At 44.9% G+C, this 22,113-nt stretch overlaps 1 protein-coding gene across 1 annotated transcript in view; it reads right to left on the reverse strand.

Annotated features, from left to right (window-relative positions):
* LOC120055996 (epidermal growth factor receptor-like) overlaps nt 1-22,113 on the reverse strand; it is a 99,449-nt gene that overhangs the window by 2,223 nt on the left and 75,113 nt on the right. The window contains exons 8-26 of the mRNA XM_039004109.1: nt 21,279-21,395; nt 20,809-20,935; nt 20,611-20,684; nt 20,441-20,528; nt 20,092-20,291; nt 19,175-19,307; nt 15,365-15,455; nt 13,464-13,621; nt 10,074-10,112; nt 9,775-9,919; nt 9,542-9,664; nt 9,116-9,214; nt 7,868-8,053; nt 5,873-6,028; nt 5,517-5,592; nt 3,802-4,046; nt 3,472-3,639; nt 503-556; nt 251-344 (exon numbers count right to left, since the gene is read on the reverse strand). Coding sequence (XP_038860037.1) covers nt 251-344; nt 503-556; nt 3,472-3,639; nt 3,802-4,046; nt 5,517-5,592; nt 5,873-6,028; nt 7,868-8,053; nt 9,116-9,214; nt 9,542-9,664; nt 9,775-9,919; nt 10,074-10,112; nt 13,464-13,621; nt 15,365-15,455; nt 19,175-19,307; nt 20,092-20,291; nt 20,441-20,528; nt 20,611-20,684; nt 20,809-20,935; nt 21,279-21,395 — 2,373 coding nt within the window. The remainder of the gene's footprint in view (nt 1-250; nt 345-502; nt 557-3,471; nt 3,640-3,801; nt 4,047-5,516; nt 5,593-5,872; nt 6,029-7,867; nt 8,054-9,115; nt 9,215-9,541; nt 9,665-9,774; nt 9,920-10,073; nt 10,113-13,463; nt 13,622-15,364; nt 15,456-19,174; nt 19,308-20,091; nt 20,292-20,440; nt 20,529-20,610; nt 20,685-20,808; nt 20,936-21,278; nt 21,396-22,113) is intronic.

Here is a 22,113-nt window from a genome sequence, read left to right on the forward strand (position 1 = left end):
CAAGCCCTCTGTGTACTAAGTGGACATACAGTGAATGAAACGTTCAATTGTAGTTTTGTAAGCAATGACAGGTGATTTGACAGAGGTGCTCTACTTGGCATATGAACTACAGCTATTGCCCAGCAGAGGTCACTCTTCCTTTCAAAATGATACACCTTCCTTTCAAAATAAAACAGTCATGTATCACTATCTAATGAATTAGCCATGTTCTGGGGTTAAGACCCTTTGGGAGGTCAATGAGGATACTTGCCTGGAGATGGCTGGAAGGCGTGGTCCAAGAACCTGTCTGTGGGGTCAGCAATGTACCGGAGAACCATGCTTCCTTCTCTGACTGGGAACTCGTTCTAGTTAAAATACAAATGTTGTTGGCCCAAACCCACACCTTAACTGCAAGTATCCGATGAATTAGAGATCAGTTGTTTTGTATGGTGAAAGACTCAAGTCAATACTGCAAAGTTTCCTTTTCAATACACCTAAATGTGCATTTGTGATGGTTACTGACCCCATTTCTGCTGTGGCACATTCCAGTGCTGCTGTTCAATGTGCTGTTCTGGCTCTGAAACACAGATTCACACTCAGGTTAACACTTCCTTTTACATCTCAACACACATGGTAAAATACCACAAAAACACACTCATTACTGTAGGCTTACTTCTTATAAGCGCTTGGTAGTTCTTCACAGTAATGTTTCGAAAGGTCAAACCTTTTCATTTCATTAATGTGTATGAAGAAGATGTTCAAATAAAAGAAAACAAGGAATAAATAAAAGAGTGACAAAACAGCTCAGACAAATGTAAATATTTTCGACAGACTGAATGAAAGGAAATAGGAATAAGTTAGAGGCGACATCTGTCAAAATTGCTGTATAGTGAACCAAACGCTGTATTTATATAATCAGGTTCCTGCACTTGTATTCTGCCAGAAAAATATTTAACAAGTAGTGCTGCCTGCAAAGGTAATCAAAGTTGAAAGCTTATGGATTAACCAGCCGGCTTTCAGTAGCAGGCATACAGCTTAGATATACGGCCAACACTGCACTTGAAGATGAGTCGTAAGACAGACAGACAGAGAAGAAGAGAGAGAGAGAGATGACTTCTCATCTTAAATACCATTAATCAAGGTGCACCTGGGAGGAAGCAGGGGTGAGGGGGGAGTAGGGGTGAGAACAGAAATAGTATGGGGGAAGAAGAAGACTACACCTGATGACAATTTAACAGGAACGATTGGGTGATTGAGGGCAGTCTGGTTCAAGCCAGGTATGACCCGGTATGAATGCCCACGTAAATGTAATTTACTCCGTTTCATCCCCAGCCTATGATACACCATGATTCAATTTCACCACAATGTCAAAAGGGGCTAACTATGAACTTGAACTGGGAGACTCACTATCAGTATCAACATGACCTGACCTGGTTTCATCTTGTTAAATACAGGATAAATACATAAATAAAGAGAATGTTCTAGCCTTTGCAGAAACAATTCACCACAAGGTTGTTGGTTCTAATCCTGGGTGTAGTAGGGAAACCTAAATTGCCTCCAGTAGTCTAAATTGCCAAATTACGTCAATTTTGGAGGTGGATAACAACATTCTGCAGACACTTCTTTATAAAACAACAGAGAAGAGCTGTGAGCATGAAGTGAGACATAATGGAATCACTTTTCTTTGAGTCAGTGCAAGGATGTCATATTATCCAGTTCCTGTAAGACACTAAAAAAACTATTCTCTGTGTTAGAAATTAGAGCAGAGACAGAGCCAGGGGCTGGTGGAAACCTTTTCTTTTGACAGGTTTACCAGATTTAGATGAACTCCTGGACATCCCCATTGAACATGCATTTTAGAGTCCGGGAAATCGCCTCTCTAGGTTATAAGTGACTGCCACATAACAGTAGATGATGGCTAGCCAAGTTGATATGTTATTGTACCATATAATGTAGGAGCTGGGTGCTGAGGCATATATTACTATTATTGTACCATATAATGTAGGAGCTGGGTGCTGAGGCATATATCACTATTATTGTACCGTATAATGTAGGAGCTGGGTGCTGAAGGTGCTGAGGCATATATTACTATTATTGTACCATATAATGTAGGAGCTGGGTGCTGAAGGTGCTGAGGTATATATTACTAGTATTGTACCATATAATGTAGGAGCTGGGTGCTGAAGGTGCTGAGGTATATATTACTAGTATTGTACCGTAGAGTGTAGGAGCTGGGTGCTGAAGGTGCTGAGGTATATATTACTAGTATTGTACCGTAGAGTGTAGGAGCTGGGTGCTGAAGGTGCTGAGGTATATATTACTAGTATTGTACCGTAGAGTGTAGGAGCTGGGTGCTGAAGGTGCTGAGGTATATATTACTAGTATTGTACCGTAGAGTGTAGGAGCTGGGTGCTGAAGGTGCTGAGGTATATATTACTAGTATTGTACCGTAGAGTGTAGGAGCTGGGTGCTGAAGGTGCTGAGGTATATATTACTAGTATTGTACCGTAGAGTGTAGGAGCTGGGTGCTGAAGGTGCTGAGGTATATATTACTAGTATTGTACCGTAGAGTGTAGGAGCTGGGTGCTGAAGGTGCTGAGGTATATATTACTAGTATTGTACCGTAGAGTGTAGGAGCTGGGTGCTGAAGGTGATGAGGTATATATTACTAGTATTGTACCGTAGAGTGTAGGAGCTGGGTGCTGAAGGTGCTGAGGTATATATTACTAGTATTGTACCGTAGAGTGTAGGAGCTGGGTGCTGAAGGTGCTGAGGTATATATTACTAGTATTGTACCGTAGAGTGTAGGAGCTGGGTGCTGAAGGTGCTGAGGTATATATTACTAGTATTGTACCGTAGAGTGTAGGAGCTGGGTGCTGAAGGTGCTGAGGTATATATTACTAGTATTGTACCGTAGAGTGTAGGAGCTGGGTGCTGAAGGTGCTGAGGTATATATTACTAGTATTGTACCGTAGAGTGTAGGAGCTGGGTGCTGAAGGTGCTGAGGTATATATTACTAGTATTGTACCGTAGAGTGTAGGAGCTGGGTGCTGAAGGTGCTGAGGTATATATTACTAGTATTGTACCGTAGAGTGTAGGAGCTGGGTGCTGAAGGTGCTGAGGTATATATTACTAGTATTGTACCGTAGAGTGTAGGAGCTGGGTGCTGAAGGTGCTGAGGTATATATTACTAGTATTGTACCGTAGAGTGTAGGAGCTGGGTGCTGAAGGTGCTGAGGTATATATTACTAGTATTGTACCGTAGAGTGTAGGAGCTGGGTGCTGAAGGTGCTGAGGTATATATTACTAGTATTGTACCGTAGAGTGTAGGAGCTGGGTGCTGAAGGTGCTGAGGTATATATTACTAGTATTGTACCGTAGAGTGTAGGAGCTGGGTGCTGAAGGTGCTGAGGTATATATTACTAGTATTGTACCGTAGAGTGTAGGAGCTGGGTGCTGAAGGTGCTGAGGCATATATTACTAGTATTGTACCGTAGAGTGTAGGAGCTGGGTGCGGGAGGTACTGGAGCTACTGAAGAAGCCGTGCTGAGGCACTAGGTACTCTTCTGCATCCACAGCATCTTCCATGTCCTCTCCACTGATCAGACTGCGGTAGAACTTGGTGTCGGTGGGGCTGGGGAGGTGCATCCGGTCGTCACCCTGGAAGAGACACACACAACTCACCATCAGTACCAAAAAAACAGGCAGAAAGAATAATAGAGTAGCTAGGTAGTTGTTCACTAGCTTTACAGTGGCTGGGGAGTCTAATAGATGTGTTGTGTGACTCTACAGTTATTCCTGACAAGGAGTTAAAATGCTTACCTGGATGACAAGGTAACGTGGGGGATCCCGCGCCATCTTGGAAAACTCAGCTATCAGCTCCCGGAAACGAGGTCTGCTGTCTGCGTCGATCATCCAACATTTGACCATGATCATGTAGACGTCTATGGTACAGATGGGAGGCTGGGGCAGCCGCTCGCCTTTCTCCAGCACCCCTGCTACCTCACTGGCTGGGATGCCGTCATAGGGCTTGGTCCCAAACGTCATCAGCTCCCACGCGGTCACACCTAAACAGAGGTACAGTGAAACAGAGTCACAATCAATGACATAATCTCAGTTAAAAACTTTCATTACTGTCACACTTAATGATAGTGGCACAATCTCAGATAAAGTTCAATCACTAGGGAAGATGACTGTTTTCATTCCAGAAAAGCAGATAGCATTGTGTTGATATCTGCCTAAGTTAGTTTTCAAAACATTCCACAGTCAACATCAGTAAGTTGGATGTGTCCTTAGGAGTGGGAGTTGTCATGTTCCGTTGGTGTTGGAGCAGTTTGAAAGGGAAAAGGAGGATGAGGAAAAGGAGAAGAGGATGGAAAGAAGGGAGGAGGAGGGCTGGCTGCTGCTACTGATGTCTTTGCCTTGTAGAGCGGAAGACACAATCCAACCTCAGAGGACAGGATCTAGAGACTGGCTCGCTGAGCATGTGTGTCTGTGTGCGTGTGTGTGTGTGCATGCTTGCGTGTGTCCAAACCGGGGGTGGTGTGTGTGTTATTGACTTGAGAAAGTTGAGGTTTCAAAGTTTTTTTGACAAGCCCTTGGGCCTCTGGGACCTGCGGTCCATATCACCGATACCAGTTACCCGTTTCTCTCATCTCCCAGACTCTAGCAAACCAACATCCCTATTTGGACCTGACTCTAACAGATTTGCGTAAGTACATTATCCAGAATCAATATTTATGTATCTGGAGTTACACAAGCAATGTAGTTAATTCTGACACGATGCAGCATTGGCATGTGTTTTGGCAGAATGTAAAGGTATCAGTGCATTAATCCTATTAAATAGTGTATATGCATGTTCTCCTGACTTACCATAGCTCCACAGGATGCATGTTCTCCTGACTTACCATAGCTCCACAGGATGCATGTTCTCCTGACTTACCATAGCTCCACAGGATGCATGTTCTCCTGACTTACCATAGCTCCACAGGATGCATGTTCTCCTGACTTACCATAGCTCCACAGGATGCATGTTCTCCTGACTTACCATAGCTCCACAGGATGCATGTTCTCCTGACTTACCATAGATCCACAGGATGTATGTTCTCCTGACTTACCATAGCTCCACAGGATGCATGTTCTCCTGACTTACCATAGCTCCACAGGATGTATGTTCTCCTGACTTACCATAGCTCCACAGGATGCATGTTCTCCTGACTTACCATAGCTCCACAGGATGTATGTTCTCCTGACTTACCATAGCTCCACAGGATGCATGTTCTCCTGACTTACCATAGCTCCACAGGATGTATGTTCTCCTGACTTACCATAGCTCCACAGGATGCATGTTCTCCTGACTTACCATAGCTCCACAGGATGTATGTTCTCCTGACTTACCATAGCTCCACAGGATGCATGTTCTCCTGACTTACCATAGCTCCACAGGATGCATGTTCTCCTGACTTACCATAGCTCCACAGGATGCATGTTCTCCTGACTTACCATAGCTCCACAGGATGCATGTTCTCCTGACTTACCATAGCTCCACACGTCACTTTGATGTGTATATGTCCGGTAGAGGATGGACTCCAGTGCCATCCATTTGATTGGTACCTGCAGAGAAAGGGTTCTCATGACATAGGTTGGTCTTGCACAGTGAGCCCTAAGGTAGCTAATACAACATTAAGTATGTAGGTAAAGTATTGTGTTATCGATAGACTATAATAGGTTGGGTAAGGGATGGAAATAGTAACAACAACATACATTATCACTATCATACAATCAAAGTAAAAGGGGATTATAATATTATATTTACACTCCAAAAAATGTGTTCTGTTACATTACTACACAGTAATTCAATTAAATTCAAATGACATGAGGAGATTGAGCAGACCTTTCCTCCGTCTGCATGGTACTCCTTCTCGTCAGAGTTGAGGAGTTTGGCCAGACCGAAGTCAGTGATCTTGACATGCTGAGGGGTCTTCACCAGGACGTTCCTCGCTGCCAGGTCACGATGCACCAGGTGATGCTCCTCCAGGTAGCTCATCCCCTGGGATCAACCACAGGTGAAAGGTCAAATGATCTGGTACGTCTACGGCCATACATGGGTCCTGCTCGATTACTACTGAAAATTAAGGAAGCATTCTAACAGTATTCACATTTTTCATGACTCATTGTTTGATTAGGTTTTAAAGAGGTCAAATAAGGGTTGAACTGTAGGGGTCTATTAGGAGTCTATACATTTTTTTAAATTTTTTATTTCACCTTTATTTAACCAGGTAGGCTAGTTGAGAACAAGTTCTCATTTGCAACTGCGACCTGGCCAAGATAAAGCATAGCAGTGTGAACAGACAACAACACAGAGTTACACATGGAGTAAACAATAAACAAGTCAATAACATGGTAGAAAAAAGAGAATCTATATACAATGTGTGCAAAAGGCATGAGGAGGTAGGCAATAAATCGAATAATTACAATTTAGCAGATTAACACTGGAGTGATAAATCATCAGATGATCATGTGCAAGTAGAGATACTGGTGTGCAAAAGAGCAGAAAAGTAAATAAATAAAAGCAGTATGGGGGGTGAGGTAGGTAAATTGGGTGGGCTATATACCGATGGACTATGTACAGCTGCAGCGATCGGTTAGCTGCTCGGATAGCAGATGTTTAAAGTTGTTGAGGGAGATAAAAGTCTCCAACTTCAGAGATTTTTGCAATTCGTTCCAGTCGCAGGCAGCAGAGAACTGGAAGGAAAGGCGTCCAAATTAGGTTTTGGCTTTAGGGATGATCAGTGAGATACACCTGCTGGAGCGCGTGCTACGGGTGGGTGTAGCCATCGTGACCAGTGAACTGAGATAAGGCGGCACTTTACCTAGCATAGCCTTGTAGATGACCTGGAGCCAGTGGGTCTACCGACGAACATGTAGCGAGGGCCAGCCGACTAGGGCATACAGGTCGCAGTGGTGGGTCGTATAAGGTGCTTTAGTAACAAAACGGATGGCACTGTGATAAACTGCATCCAGTTTGCTGAGTAGAGTATTGGAAGCTATTTTGTAGATGACATCGCCGAAGTCGAGGATCGGTAGGATAGTCAGTTTTACTTGGGTAAGTTTGGCGGCGTGAGTGAAGGAGGCTTTGTTGCGAAATAGAAAGCCGACTCTAGATTTGATTTTGGATTGGAGATGTTTGATATGAGTCTGGAAGGAGAGTTTGCAGTCTAGCCAGACACCTAGGTACTTATAGATGTCCACATATTCTAGGTTGGAACCGTCCAGGGTGGTGATGCTAGTCGGGCGTGCGGGTGCAGGCAGCGAACGGTTGAAAAGCATGCATTTGGTTTTACTAGCGTTTAAGAGCAGTTGGAGGCCACGGAAGGAGTGTTGTATGGCATTGAAGCTCGTTTGGAGGTTAGATAGCACAGTGTCCAAGGAAGGGCCAGAAGTATACAGAATGGTGTCGTCTGCGTAGAGGTGGATCAGGGAATCGCCCGCAGCAAGAGCAACATCATTGATATATACAGAGAAAAGAGTCGGCCCGAGAATTGAACCCTGAGGTACCCCCATAGAGACTGCCAGAGGACCGGACAGCATGCCCTCCATGCATTGCCATACATGGTGGTTATACCAGACGTTCCACTGACTCCTGTTTGATTAAATACCATACACTGACTCATGGGTAGTCAGAAATTAGGTTCAGGAAAACTCAGGGCCTCATAATAGTCTGGGTGCCATTCATCAGTAAGTTGGATGTGTCCTTAGTAGTGGGAGCTGTCAAGTTCCATTAGTGTTAGAGCAGTTTGAAAAGGAGGATGATGAAGTATTGGAAAATCACTGCAATTTAAAAAAACACTTTCCGGTCGATGACTGTTTAAATGCAGCTTATTCTTACCTTGGCTATCTGTACACACCAGTTGAGAAGGTACTGGGATCCGATGTTGTCCTTGTTCTCCTTGACATAGTCCAGCAGACAGCCATAGGGCATGAGCTGGGTGACCAGCTGGACTGTGGAGGTCAGGCAGATGCCCAGTAGACGACAAACATGGGGGTGGTCCACACTGGCCATCACATAGGCCTCCTACAGTCAGATAGATACAGTACCAACATTTACTACAGGCCAAGAAGGAGGACATCACTACTCTGCTCCACACTAGTTATCACATTGTAGGCGTTCTACAAAACACACAAACAGTACAGTATACAGCATTTAGGGCTAGGGATGGTGGCATCATTCTACTGTGAGTTCATAAAACCCACACAACATGAACATTTCATAACAACTGACAGCTTGAAGACAACGATACTGGTCAGAAAAATACGTCAACTTAGTGAATACTTTTAAGAGAGCTCTTGACCTCATTACAAGAGGTCAAGAGCAACATCACTGCAAAACCTCAGCTGTCCATGAAGTCTGACACTGAATTTTCACGACTGTGTCAGACCGGGGTTCAAATAGCATTTTAAATCTTTCAAATACTTGAGCCTGCCTGGAGTGCCAGGTGGGTGGAGTTTGTGCTTTTGGGACTATTCTATTGGTTCAACAATGCCAGGAAAGCTAAATCAAGCCCAGCTAAAGTATTAGAAAGATTTCCAATACTATTTGAACCCAGGTCTGGACTGGGTTTTTTAACTGCGGTTACTGGAAGAGATTCTAAATTCATTTCCAGAACACCTTAACCTTGAATTAGTATCCTCCTCCCACGCCCAACCCTGAACCAAAGCTTCTCAATGAGTTAATCCCATTTCCTACGCCCCCATCGAGGTCCCTGACTAGAAACCTGACTCCATTTTCAAGCTAAATGTTGTCATTATTTCAGCTTCTACCTCAATGGAAGAGCATGTGCTTGGAATTAGACTATTAGAGGAAACGTGACACCTGAATTGGCCAGTAACATGCAATAATACTGAGTGTATTATGCCGCTAAATTAGGTCAAAATACTCATGTCAAAACATTTTTTTTTTTTTAAGTGCATAGTATGGATGACCAGAGTGTGCCTAACAGCACTAACTTAGACTGTATAATACCATACAGATTCTACTGTAAATTAGATATAGACTCTTTATATTTGGAGGATAACAGTTTCTAACTCCCATGAACAAACATCTTAGAGTAAAGTGATATAGAGTGATATAACTCACGTCCAAGATCTCCTTGTTGGCTTTAGGTGATGTGGCCTCTCTTAAAACCTTGATGGCCACAGAGATCTTCACATCCTCTCCTTCAGGGACCCACAGACCCTGGATAGGACAGACAGTACGTTTATTTAACATGATAACAGGAGAAATCTGTGTCAGTGTGTGTAATCTTTTGTCGTTAGTAGAATGTGGGAATGGTAAAAATAACTAATAAGGAGACAGGAGGGTGAGAGTGGATTGATGCATGATGTGGTGCATTAAATATCTGGCTGTTCATTGAAAAACAGATGTAGATGTGTCTAAAAGTGTTGGTTTATATTAAGTCTGAACACACATTCCCATAAGCTCCTTAAGTACAGTACCACAGCACAATCCATGAAACTGGAGTTTCCAGAATTAAATCTAGATATTGTGAGCGTTTGTATTTACCTTGTAGACAGTGCCGAAGGCCCCTGATCCCAAAACTTTGATCTTCTTAAACTCGGTCTCCTTCAGGATACGGAGCAGAGCCTGGTTGGGCGCCTCACCACTGGGGGTCAGCGGTTCAACTAACTGTAGATGCAGATAAGATGGTTTACTTTGTTCACATTGATGCACTAAGGTGATTGAATTCCAGCCCTAGAAAGCCCTTGAGGCTCAGCAGTTCAGTTTCTGCCTCTCACCTCTCTCTCCTGGAGGAGTCTTCGCAGGGTCCTCTTCTTCTTGATGTGGCGTCGTCGTAGCAACACGAAGACGGACAGGCCCATGATGAGAAAGGCCAGCATCCCGCCCACCACACCAGCTGCAATCACTGACAGGCCAGAGTTACTGAAAGGGGAACAGATGGTAACCAATCAATGCAGAGAAAATACTTACACAAATAATCAAATGTTCATTAGCTTAGTGAGCTTAGTGTTTAAGTTTGTTGAATTTGAACAGTATGTTTGTAAGTTACTATTCATGACTAGAGTCACTTGCTTACCCTTTAGACTGACAGCCTTTCAGACCAGGACCAGTACATCTGTAAACATATTAGCACATATATATTTGAACTTTTATTGTTTTTTATTCAAATCAAATCTAATTTTATTAGTCACATGCGCCGAATACAACAGGTGTAGACCTTAGTGAAATGCTTACTTACGAACCCCTAACCAACAATGCAGTTTCAAAAAAATAAAGATAAGAATAAGAGATAAAAGTAACAAGTAATTAAAGAGAAGCAGTAAAATAACAATAGCGAGACTATATACAGGGGGGGACCGATACAGAGTCAATGTGCGGGGTCACCAGTTAGTTGAGGTAGTATGTACATATAGGTAGAGTTATTAAAGTGACTATGCATAGATGACAACAGAGTAGCAGTGGTGAGAGAGGGGGCAATGCACATAGTCTGGGTAGCCATTTGACTAGATGTTCAGGAGTCTTATGGCTTGGGGGTAGAAGCTGTTTAGAAGCCTCTTGGACCTAGACTTGGCGCCGGTACCGCTTGCCATGCAGTAACTGAGAGAACAGTCTATGACGAGGGTGACTGGAGTCTTTGAACATTTTTAGGGCCTTCCTCTGACATCGCCTGGTATAGAGGTCCTAGAGGGCAGGAAGCTTGGCCCCAGTGATGTACTGGGCCATTCGCACTACCCTCTGTAGTGCCTTGCGGTTGGAGGCAGAGCAGTTGCCATACCAGGCAGTGATGCAACCAGTCAGGACGCTCTCGGTGGTGGAGCTGTAGAACCTTTTGAGGATCTGAGGACCTATGCTAAATCTTTTCAGTCTCCTGAGGGGGAATAGGTTTTGTTGTGCCCTCTTCACGACTGTCTTGGTGTGCTTGGACCATGTTAGTTTGTTGGTGATGTGAAGCTCTCAACCTGCTCCACTGTAGCCCCGTCGATGAGAATGGCGGCGTGCTCGGTCCTCTTTTTCCTGTAGTCCACAATCATCTCCTTTGTCTTGATCACGTTGACGGAGAGATTGTTGTCCTGGCACCACACGGCCAGGTCTCTGACCTCCTCCCTATAGGCTGTCTCGTCGTTGTCGGTGATCAGGCTACCCACTGCTGTCATCTGCAAACTTAATGATGGTGTTGGAGTCATGCCTGGCCGTGCAGTCATGAGTGAACAGAGAGTACAGGAGGGGACTTAGCACGCACCCCTGAGGGGCCCCTGTGTTGAGGATCAGCGTGACGGATGTGTTGTTACCTACCCTTACCACCTGGGGGTGGCCCGTCAGTTTCCAGTTGCAGAGGGAGGTGTTTAGTGCCAGGGTACTTAGCTTAGTGATGAGCTTAGAGGGCACCTTGGTGTTGAAGCTGTAGGCATTCTCACATACGTGTTAATTTTGTCCAGGTGGGAAAGGGCAGTGTGGAGTGCAATAGAGATTGCATCATTGGGGCGGTATGCAAATTGGAGTGGGTCTAGGGTTTCTGGGATGATGGTGTTGATGTGAGCCATGACCAGCCTTTCAAAGCACTTCATGGCTACAGACGTGAGTGCTACGGGTCGGTTGTCATTTAGGCAGGTTACCATAGTGTTCTTGGGAACAGGCACTATGGTGGTCTGCTTAAAACCTGTTGGTATTACAGACTCGAACAGGGAGAGGTTGAAAATGTCAGTAAAGACACTTTCCAGTTGGTCTGCGCATGCTCGCAGTACACGTCCTGGTAATCCGTCTGGCCCTGCGGCCTTGTGAATGTTGACCTGTTTAAAGGTCTTGCTCACATCGGCTTGCGGAGAGCGTGATCACACAGTCTTCCGGAACAGCTGGTGCTCTTATGCATGTTTCAGTGTTACTTGCCTCGAAGCGAGCATAGAAGTAGTTTAGCTCATCTGGTAGGTTCGTGTCACTGGGCAGCTCTCGGCTGTGCTTCCCTTTGTAGTCTGTAATGGTTTGCCAGCCCTGCCACATCTGACGAGCGTCAGAGCCGGTGTAGTACGATTTGAATCTTGGTCCTGTATTGACACTTTGCCTGTTTGATGGTTCGTCGGAGGGCATAGCGGGATTTCTTATAAGCTTCCGGGTTAGAGTCCCGCTCGTTGAAAGCGGCAGCTCTATCCTTTAGCTCAGTGCGGATGCTGCCTGTAATCCATGACTTCTGGTTGGGGTATGTACGTACGGTCACTGTGGGGACGACGTTATCGATGCACTTATTGATAAAGCCAACGACTGATGTGGTGTACTCCTCAATGCCATCGGAGGAATCCCGGAACATATTCTAGTCTGTGCTAGTAAAACAGTCCTGTAGCTTAGCATCTGCTTCATCTGACCACTTTTTTATTGATTAGTCACTGGTGCTTCCTGCTTTAATTTGAGCTTTTAAGCAGGAATCAGGAGGATAGAATTATGGTCAGATTTGCCAAATTGAGGGCAGGGGGGGGCTTTTTATGCGTCTCTGTGTGTGGAGTAAAGGTGGTCCAGGGTTTTTTCCCCCTCTGGTTGCACATTTAACATGTTGATAGAAATTTGGTGAAAAGTAATTGTTTCCCTGCATTAAAGTCCCCTGCTACTAGGAGTGCCGCCTCTGGGTGAGAGTTTTCATATTTGCTTATGGCGGAATACAGCTCATTCAATTCTGTCTTAGTGCCAGCCTCAGTCTGTGGTGGTATGTAAACAGCTACGAAGAATACAGATAAACTCTCTCAGTAGGTAGTGTGGTCTACAGCTTGTCATGAGATACCCTACCTAAGGCGAGCAATAGCTCGAGACTTCCTTAGATATCGTGCACCAGCTGTTATTTACAAAAATACATAGTCCGCCACCCCTTGTCTTACCAGACGCTGCTGTTCTATCCTGCCGGTACAGCGTATAACCAGCCAGCTGAATGTTGATATTGTCGCCGTTCAGCCACGACTCCGTGAAGCATTAGATGTTACAGTAGCTTGATGTTACAGTAGTTTAATCTTCCGCGTATCTCGTCGATTTTATTCTCCAAGGATTGCACGTTTGCTAGCAGAATGGAGGGAAGTGGGGGTTTATTCGATCGCCTACGAATTCTCAAGGCAGCCCGCCCTTCGGCCCGGCCCCTCTTTCTCTGCCTCCTCCTCACGCAGATCAAGGCGATCAGGGCCTTTTCCCGAGGAAGCAGTATATCCTTAGTGTCGGGCTCGTCAGAGTATTGAAAGGAAAAAAAGGATTCTGCTAGTTTGTGGTGAGTAATCGCAGTCCTGATGTCTAGAAGTTATTTTTGGTCATAAGAGACGGTAGCGGCAACATTATGTACAAAATAAGTTTAAAAATAAGTTACAAACAACGCAAATAAACAAACAAAAAAAACAATCGGCTGGGGTCACGTAAAACGTCTGCCTTCTTCTCCGGCGCCATTTGTGTATTTGTGAATTATTCATGTATTTATGTGGTTGTGACAGATGCCCTTACTTACCCCTCGGTACAGTTCTGGTGGCACAGCTGGCACACCTTCATCTTATCTGCGTATTTCCAGATGAAGGTGTTCTTGCCCCCAGCCACCCCTCTAGGGCACCACGGGACACAGTTGTCTCCATCTTTGAAGTTGGCACACCGGGTACACTGCTCATGACCCTGAAAGAGAGGAGGATAGCAAGACAATGTATTACATACACATCTAAAGAAACATTCTAAGGAAACAGCCCTAGTGTGCTGAGACGTAGAATAATTAACAGACACAAGCAGTGTACCCAGTGTGCCAACTTCAAAGATGGCGACAACTGTGTCCCGGGGTGCTCACAAGCTAATATGTTTACAGATGTACTGATCCTGGTCTGAAAGGCTGTCAATCTAAAGGGTAAGCAAATGACTCTGCAATAGAATGCCAGATAAATACATTGTGCCTATTGTTCTGGGACATAGCATGGAGAGAGACACATACTGATACATATTATTTTATAGGGCGAGAGACCTCCCACTGGGCAGAAACTGGTTGAATCAACATTGTTTCCACCTCATTTCAACAACAAAATTCTGTGTGATGATGTTGATGAAAAGTCATCAACGTAAGGGAATAAAAAAAAACTAAGTCCAATGACATGTTGACATTTTTTGTTCATGTTGATTTCCTGTTAACAACTCAACCAAATGTAAATCAAAACTAGACGTTGAAAAGACATCTGTGCCCAGTGGGACACTACTTCATAGTATATTATAGTGACACATACTACTACATAGTATATTATAGTGACACATACTGCTACATAGTATATTATAGTGACACATACTGCTACATAGTATATTATAGTGACACATACTACTACATAGTACACTACAGTTCAGAAGTTTGGGCTCACTTAGAAATGGCCTCAAGTCCTCAACTGGCAGCTTCATTAAATAGTACCCACAAAACACCCGTCTCAACGTCAACAGTGAAGAGATGACTCCAGGATGCTGGCCTTCTAGGCAGAGTTCCTCTGTCCAGTGTGTGTTCTTTTGCCCATCTTAATATTTTATTTTTATTGGCCAGTCTGAGATATGGCTTTTTCTTTGCAACTCTGCCTAGAAGTCGCCTAGAAGTCTCCCGGAGTCGCCTCTTCCCAGTTGACGTTGAGACTGGTGTTTTGCGGGTACTATTTAATGAAGCTGCCAGTTAAGGACTTGTGAGGCTTCTGTTTCTCAAACTAGACACTAATGTACTTGTCCTCTTGCTCAGTTGTGCACCGGGGCCTCCCACTCCTCTTTCTATTCTGGTTAGAGCCAGTTTGCGTTGTTCTGCGAAGGGAGTAGTACACAGCGTTGTACGAGATCTTCAGTTTCTTGGCAATTTCTCGCATGGAATAGCCTTCATTTCTCAGAACGAGAATAGACTGATGAGTTTCAGACGAAAGTACTTTGTTTCTGGCCATTTTGAGCCTGTAATCGAACCCACAAATACTGATGCTCCAGATATTCAACTAGTCTAAAGAAGGCCAGTTTTATTGCTTCTTTAATCAGCACAACCGTTTTCAGCTGTGCTAACAATTGCAAAAGGGTTTTCGAATGATCAATTAGCCTTTTAAAATGATAAACTTGGATTAGCTATCACAACGTGCCATTGGAACACAGGAGTGATGGTTGCTGATAATGGGCCTCTGTACGCCTATGTAGATATTCCATAAAAAATCTGCCGTTTCCAGCTACAATAGTCATTTACAACATTAACAATGTCTACACTGTATTTCTGATCAATTCGATGTTATTTTAATGGAGAAAAAAATGTGCTTTTCTTTCAAAAACAAGGACATTTCTTTGTGACCCCAAACTTTTGAACGGTAGTGTATATTATAGAGACACATACTGTACTTAGGACATAGCATATATAAGAGACACACATACTGGTCCAGAGCAGGTCTGGGTCCCGTTGAGGAGCTGACACTCAAGGTGACACTCCACACACGTCTTATTCACTTCAGTCTCACGTGGCTCCCTGCAACAATTAGGACACATGTTAGCATGAAGCTTATTTCCACTAGTCTGGTCCCATATCTGTTTGTGCCATCTTGCCAACTCCTCTAGTCATTGTCCCATAGGAGTTGGTAAGATAGGGACCAGGCTAAATTTCTATTGCTTGAACATTTAATTTCAGATGGTTGCATTTGCAGTGAAATACTTGATCCCGTTCCTCATAGCAGTAGTTATATTGTAAGCAAGGTTGATGCTCAATGTTTGACAGAGGAGGACTCCCAAAGTTAAACAGCTATGAGTTAAGTGATTCCATTCCAGCTGAGAGAACTTTCTTCTCATGAATTGAGTTCATTACCAAAAGTGAACAATTCTACTGTACTGTATAGTACTGTCTTACTACCTTCCTTAGATATACTCCATCTGTTTTTACTGTTCAATTCCATGCAACATCGTTTCTTGCAAAATATACGTTTTTTTGCCAAGTGTACAAGTTACTTTCACTCTTCTTCCCTGCTTCAGCTACAGAATCAGGTTACAATGGCTCCTCTCTCACCCCTCCAGTAGGTTACAATGGCTCCTCTCTCACCCCTTCAGTAGGTTACAATGGCTCCTCTCTCACCCCTTCAGTAGGTTACAATGGCTCCTCTCTCACCCCTCCAGTAGGTTACAATGGCTCCTCCCTCACCCCTCCAGTAGGGTGCAGTGGCTCCTCTCTGACCCCCCCAGTAGGTTACAATGGCTCCTCTCTCACCCCTTCAGTAGGTTACAATGGCTCCTCTCTCACCCCTCCAGTAGGTTACAATGGCTCCTCTCTCACCCCCCCAGTAGGTTACAATGGCTCCTCTCTCACCCCTTCAGTAGGTTACAATGGCTCCTCTCTCACCCCTCCAGTAGGTTACAATGGCTCCTCTCTCACCCCTCCAGTAGGTTACAATGGCTCCTCCCTCACCCCTCCAGTAGGTTACAATGGCTCCTCTCTCACCCCTTCAGTAGGTTACAATGGCTCCTCTCTCACCCCTCCAGTAGGTTACAATGGCTCCTCTCTCACCCCTCCAGTAGGTTACAATGGCTCCTCTCTCACCCCTTCAGTAGGTTACAATGGCTCCTCTCTCACCCCTTCAGTAGGTTACAATGACTCCTCTCTCACCCCTTCAGTAGGTTACAATGGCTCCTCTCTCACCCCTCCAGTAGGTTACAATGGCTCCTCTCTCACCCCTTCAGTAGGTTACAATGGCTCCTCTCTCACCCCTCCAGTAGGTTACAATGGCTCCTCTCTCACCCCTCCAATAGGTTACAATGGCTCCTCCCTCACCCCTCCAGTAGGTTACAATGGCTCCTCTCTCACCCCTCCAGTAGGTTACAATGGCTCCTCTCTCACCCCTCCAGTAGGTTACAATAGCTCCTCTCTCACCCCTCCAGTAGGTTACAATGGCTCCTCTCTCACCCCTCCAGTAGGTTACAATGGCTCCACTCTCACCCCTCCAGTAGGTTACAATGGCTCCTATCTCACCCCTCCAGTAGTTACAATGGCTCCTCTCTCACCCCTCCAGTAGGTTACAATGGCTCCTCTCTCACCCCTCCAGTAGCTTACAATGGCTCCTCTCTCACCCCTTCAGTAGCTTACAATGGCTCCTCTCTCACCCCTTCAGTAGGTTACAATGGCTCCTCTCTCACCCCTTCAGTAGGTTACAATGGCTCCTCTCTCACCCCTCCAGTAGGTTACAATGGCTCCTCCCTCACCCCTCCAGTAGGTTACAATGGCTCCTCCCTCACCCATCCAGTAGGTTACAATGGCTCCTTATCTCACCCCTCCAGTAGGTTACAGTGGCTCCTTATCTCACCCCTCCAGTAGGTTACAGTGGCTCCTCTCTCACCCCTCCAGTAGGTTACAGTGGCTCCTCTCTCACCCCTCCAGTAGGTTACAATGGCTCCTCTCTCACCCCTCCAGTAGGTTACAATGGCTCCTATCTCACCCTTCCAGTAGGTTACAGTGGCTCCTCTCACCCCTCCAGTAGGTTACAATGGCTCCCCTCACCCCTCCAGTAGGTTACAATGGCTCCTCCCTCACCCCTCCAGTAGGTTACAATGGCTCCTCTCTCACCCCTCCAGTAGCTTACAATGGCTCCTCTCTCACCCCTCCAGTAGCTTACAATGACTCCTCTCTCACCCCTCCAGTAGGTTACAATGGCTCCTCTCTCACCCCTCCAGTAGCTTACAATGGCTCCTCTCTCACCCCTCCAGTAGGTTACAATGGCTCTTATCTCACCCCTCCAGTAGGTTACAGTGGCTCCTCTCTCACCCCTCCAGTAGGTTGCAGTGGCTCCTCTCTCACCCCTCCAGTAGGTTACAATGGCTCCTCTCTCACCCCTCCAGTAGGTTACAATGGCTCCTCCCTCACCCATCCAGTAGGTTACAGTGGCTCCTTATCTCACCCCTCCAGTAGGTTACAATGGCTCCTCTCTCACCCCTCCAGTAGGTTACAATGGCTCCTCTCTCACCCTTCCAGTAGGTTACAGTGGCGCCTCTCTCACCCCTCCAGTAGGTTACAATGGCTCCTCTCTCACCCCTCCAGTAGGTTACAATGGCTCTTATCTCATCCCTCCAGTAGGTTACAGTGGCTCCTTATCTCACCCCTCCAGTAGGTTACAATGGCTCCTCTCTCACCCCGCCAGTAGGTTACAATGGCTCCTCTCTCACCCCTCCAGTAGGTTACAATGGCTCCTCTCTCACCCCTCCAGTAGGTTACAATGGCTCCTCTCTCACCCCTCCAGTAGGTTACAGTGGCTCCTCTCTCACCCCTCCAGTAGGTTACAATGGCTCCTCTCTCACCCCTCCAGTAGCTTACAATGGCTCCTATCTCACCCCTCCAGCAGGTTACAGTGGCTCCTCTCTCACCCCTCCAGTAGGTTACAATGGCTCCTCTCTCACCCCTCCAGTAGGTTACAATGGCTCCTCTCTCACCCCTCCAGTAGGTTACAATGGCTCCTCTCTCACCCCTCCAGTAGGTTACAGTGGCTCCTCTCTCACCCCTCCAGTAGCTTACAATGGCTCCTCTCTCACCCCTCCAGTAGGTTACAATGGCTCCTCTCTCACCCCTCCAGTAGGTTACAATGGCTCCTCTCTCACCCCTCCAGTAGGTTACAGTGGCTCCTCTCTCACCCCTCCAGTAGCTTACAATAGCTCCTTATCTCACCCCTCCAGTAGGTTACAATGACTCCTCTCACCCCTCCAGTAGGTTACAGTGGCTCCTTTCTCACCCCTCCAGTAGGTTATAATGGCTTCTCTCTCACCCCTCCAGTAGGTTACAATGGCTCTTCTTTCACCCCTCCAGTAGGTTACAATGGCTCCTCTCTCACCCCTCCAGTAGGTTACAGTGGCTCCTCTCTCACCCCTCCAGTAGGTTACAATGGCTCCTCTCTCACCCCTCCAGTAGGTTACAATGGCTCCTTATCTCACCCCTCCAGTAGGTTACAATGGCTCCTTATCTCACCCCTCCAGTAGGTTACAATGGCTCCTTTATCTCACCCCTCCAGTAGGTTACAATGGCTCCTCTCTCACCCCTCCAGTAGGTTACAATGGCTCCTTATCTCACCCCTCCAGTAGGTTACAATGGCTCCTTATCTCACCCCTCCAGTAGGTTACAATGGCTCCTTTATCTCACCCCTCCAGTAGGTTACAATGGCTCCTTTATCTCACCCCTCCAGTAGGTTACAATGGGGAACAGAAAGGGGCTCCTCTCACCCCTCCAGTAGGTTGCAGGAGTCGACACAGCTTCCTGCTCGGCTGTAGTCCTGACAGGCGAAACACATGGTGGGTCCAGGGCCCCAGCAGCCATCTCTGGTACACATCCTGTCACAAGTGTTGTTCTGCATCCCTGCAAACACACATACAGACACATACTATAGATAGGCCCAAAAAATTGTCAAAGACTCCAGTCACCCAAGTCATAGACTGTTCTCTTCTGCCGCACGTCAAGTGGTACCGGAGTGCCAAGTCTAGGTCCAAAAGGCTCCTTAACAGCTTCTACCCGCAAGCCATAAAACTGCTGAACAATTAATTAAATGGCCACCTGGACTATTTACATTGACAGTACCCCCTGTATATAGCCTTGGTATTGTTATTTTATTGTGCTACTTTTATTTATTTTTTAAATTACTTTATTTTATTTAGTAAATATTTATATTTCTCTATATAACTCTATTTCTTGAACTGCATTGTTGGTGAAGGGCTTGTAAGTAAGCATTTCACCTGTTGTATTCGGAGCATTTGACAAATAAAATTTGATATCAATACAAAATAATAGTTTTAACCCTTTTCTCTTTTCACACAACCCTGCACAAGCAACAGGCTAGCATTAATTTCCTTTCTCCCAAAATAACACTCCATCATCATTGCATTCTGTATCTATCACAGTTTTATGACCACAACAATAGAGGGTAAATATTATCTCGGAGCCACTCATATCCCAGTGTAACCTTTCGTTTAGTAAGCACCGAACATGTTATCGCTAATTTGTCATGGGCTTGAGCTGATATTATGGTGTTGACTCCTGGTGTTTGTTGTGTATCTCCTGTTTGTTAGTGTTCCCTTTTTTTCTGTTATGTGACCACAAAAATCTATACAAATGTTAATCATAAAAAAATGACTGAATGATTTACCGCAGTTGGCTGCGTCGGCGTTGTTCTCCAGCCTGGCGGTCTGAGAGTTGGACTTGAACAACTGCTTCCAGTGGTGATTCTTGGTGTAGCAGAGGTTGGGGTTTTTTGCAATGACCACGTCTCCGTCACTAATCTCCTTCAGGTTACGCAGCCCCAGGTGGGTGATGGTTAACTGGGTTATGGCCAAGCTCAACAGAACACTGAGAACAGAGAGAGGGGAGGGGAAATGGGGAGAGGGAGAGAGAGGAGTTAAAGGGATATTGAATGAGTCACATCCTCTCATTCACTGTCAGTGGCACCCTGTAGTAGAGGCTGAGGTTTAGAGAGAGGCCAGGGACAGTAATCTTACCGCTTGGTCCGACCACGGATGATCTCCAGGTTCTCAAATGGACTGAGAGACGTCATGTTCTCAGGCCAGTTCTGAATCAGCAAGTACCCTAGAAGATGAATAGATGTTTTTGTAATAATCATGAAAAGTGCACTTTTGTCTGATTTGAACTGCCATGGCTCTATTCTTACCGGTAATTTCTCTGACAGTCTTGAAAACTTCTAGCTTGGCCGGATCCATCTTAGGTGCTTTGGTGAACGTGTCCCTGTGAATAGCAATAACAACTGTGCCATGTATCTGTCATATTCGTGAATTGCACAATACAAAGGTTAGAAATGATCTATGATGTTTCTACAATTTCAAAAAACCTTAATTCGCTCACTACTTACCCATGGATAGATGTGTAGATAATAGCAATGTTCCCATTGATTTTGGTACAGTTTTTAAATGTGTCAATGTTGGTGGCATTAATTGACAGAATATTGGCAAGTTTTCCCATTCCAAGTCCATTGCAAACTGTGAAAATTAGTAACATATTAATAAAAACAAACGTGTCTACTAATTTCTTGCCACACAGAAAAGTTAGTTTGAGAAATCACAAGCCCCAAAAAAACAGAAGATTAGTGCAGTATATCAGATTAAAATACATTTTTATTCAATAAGTAAAATTTTTAAAAATCGGAAAATCCTCTATTGGAAAATAAAATGGTATTGAACACAACCCTGCAGTGCATCTTTGGGGAATAACACTGGGGTGAACTTTACATGCTACAGAGAGGCACATTCATGCAGTATCATCGTGAACGCTATAATCCCTGCCATCAGAATGTATAGTAGGAGCTGTAGCAGTATCAACTACCTTTGGGGCACAGTCCATCACACTTCTTGCACTTCCTGACCCCTCCCTCGTCCACCTCGTATGTGTCACCACTGCACGTCCGAACGCACGCTCCATGGTCCGTCACCACATAGTTATCTGAGGGGAGAAAAACATCAAATATGATTATATTCTAAGAGTACACAATCAGCACTCATTAATCATATACATATGGTTCTAAAATCAAGTCAAATTAAAAATGATATTTAAAAAATCTACCAAGAGGTTGATTCCTTCAAAGGAATAAAACTAAGAGAATATATAATAAACCTATATAATGCAATACAGGACAGTATTTTATGCATGCCAGAGTTTGAGTGCTGATTCTAACAGAAAGTGGAGGCTGCTGCATTAGCACACCCTAAAACTACATCATTTTCTTTCCTCGCTTATGCAGTTTATGATTAAACTCAGTCTGACACAGACTGACTGACACTAACACCAGGCTAGAGGGACCATGTGGCCCCTTGTTCAAAATACCACATCTGAACGTTTCACTTCACTGAGACTCATACAGTACCAGTCAAAAGTGTGGACACACCTACTCATTCAAGGGTTTTTCTTTATTTTTATTATTTTCTACATTGTAGAATAATAGTGAAGACATCAAAACTATGAAATAACAGTGTTAAAGTGTTAAATAAATGAAAATATATTTTAGTTTTTAGATTCTTAAAAGTAGCCAACCATTGCCTTGATGACAGCTTTGCACACTCTTGGCATTCTCTCAGCCAGCTTCATCTGAACTGCTTTTCCAACAGTCTTGAAGGAGTTCCCACATGCTGAGCACTTGTTGGCTGCTTTTCCTTCACTCTGC

This window comes from Salvelinus namaycush, chromosome 11, assembly GCF_016432855.1.
Source record: "Salvelinus namaycush isolate Seneca chromosome 11, SaNama_1.0, whole genome shotgun sequence".
Classification (NCBI taxonomy): Eukaryota; Metazoa; Chordata; class Actinopteri; order Salmoniformes; family Salmonidae; genus Salvelinus; species Salvelinus namaycush.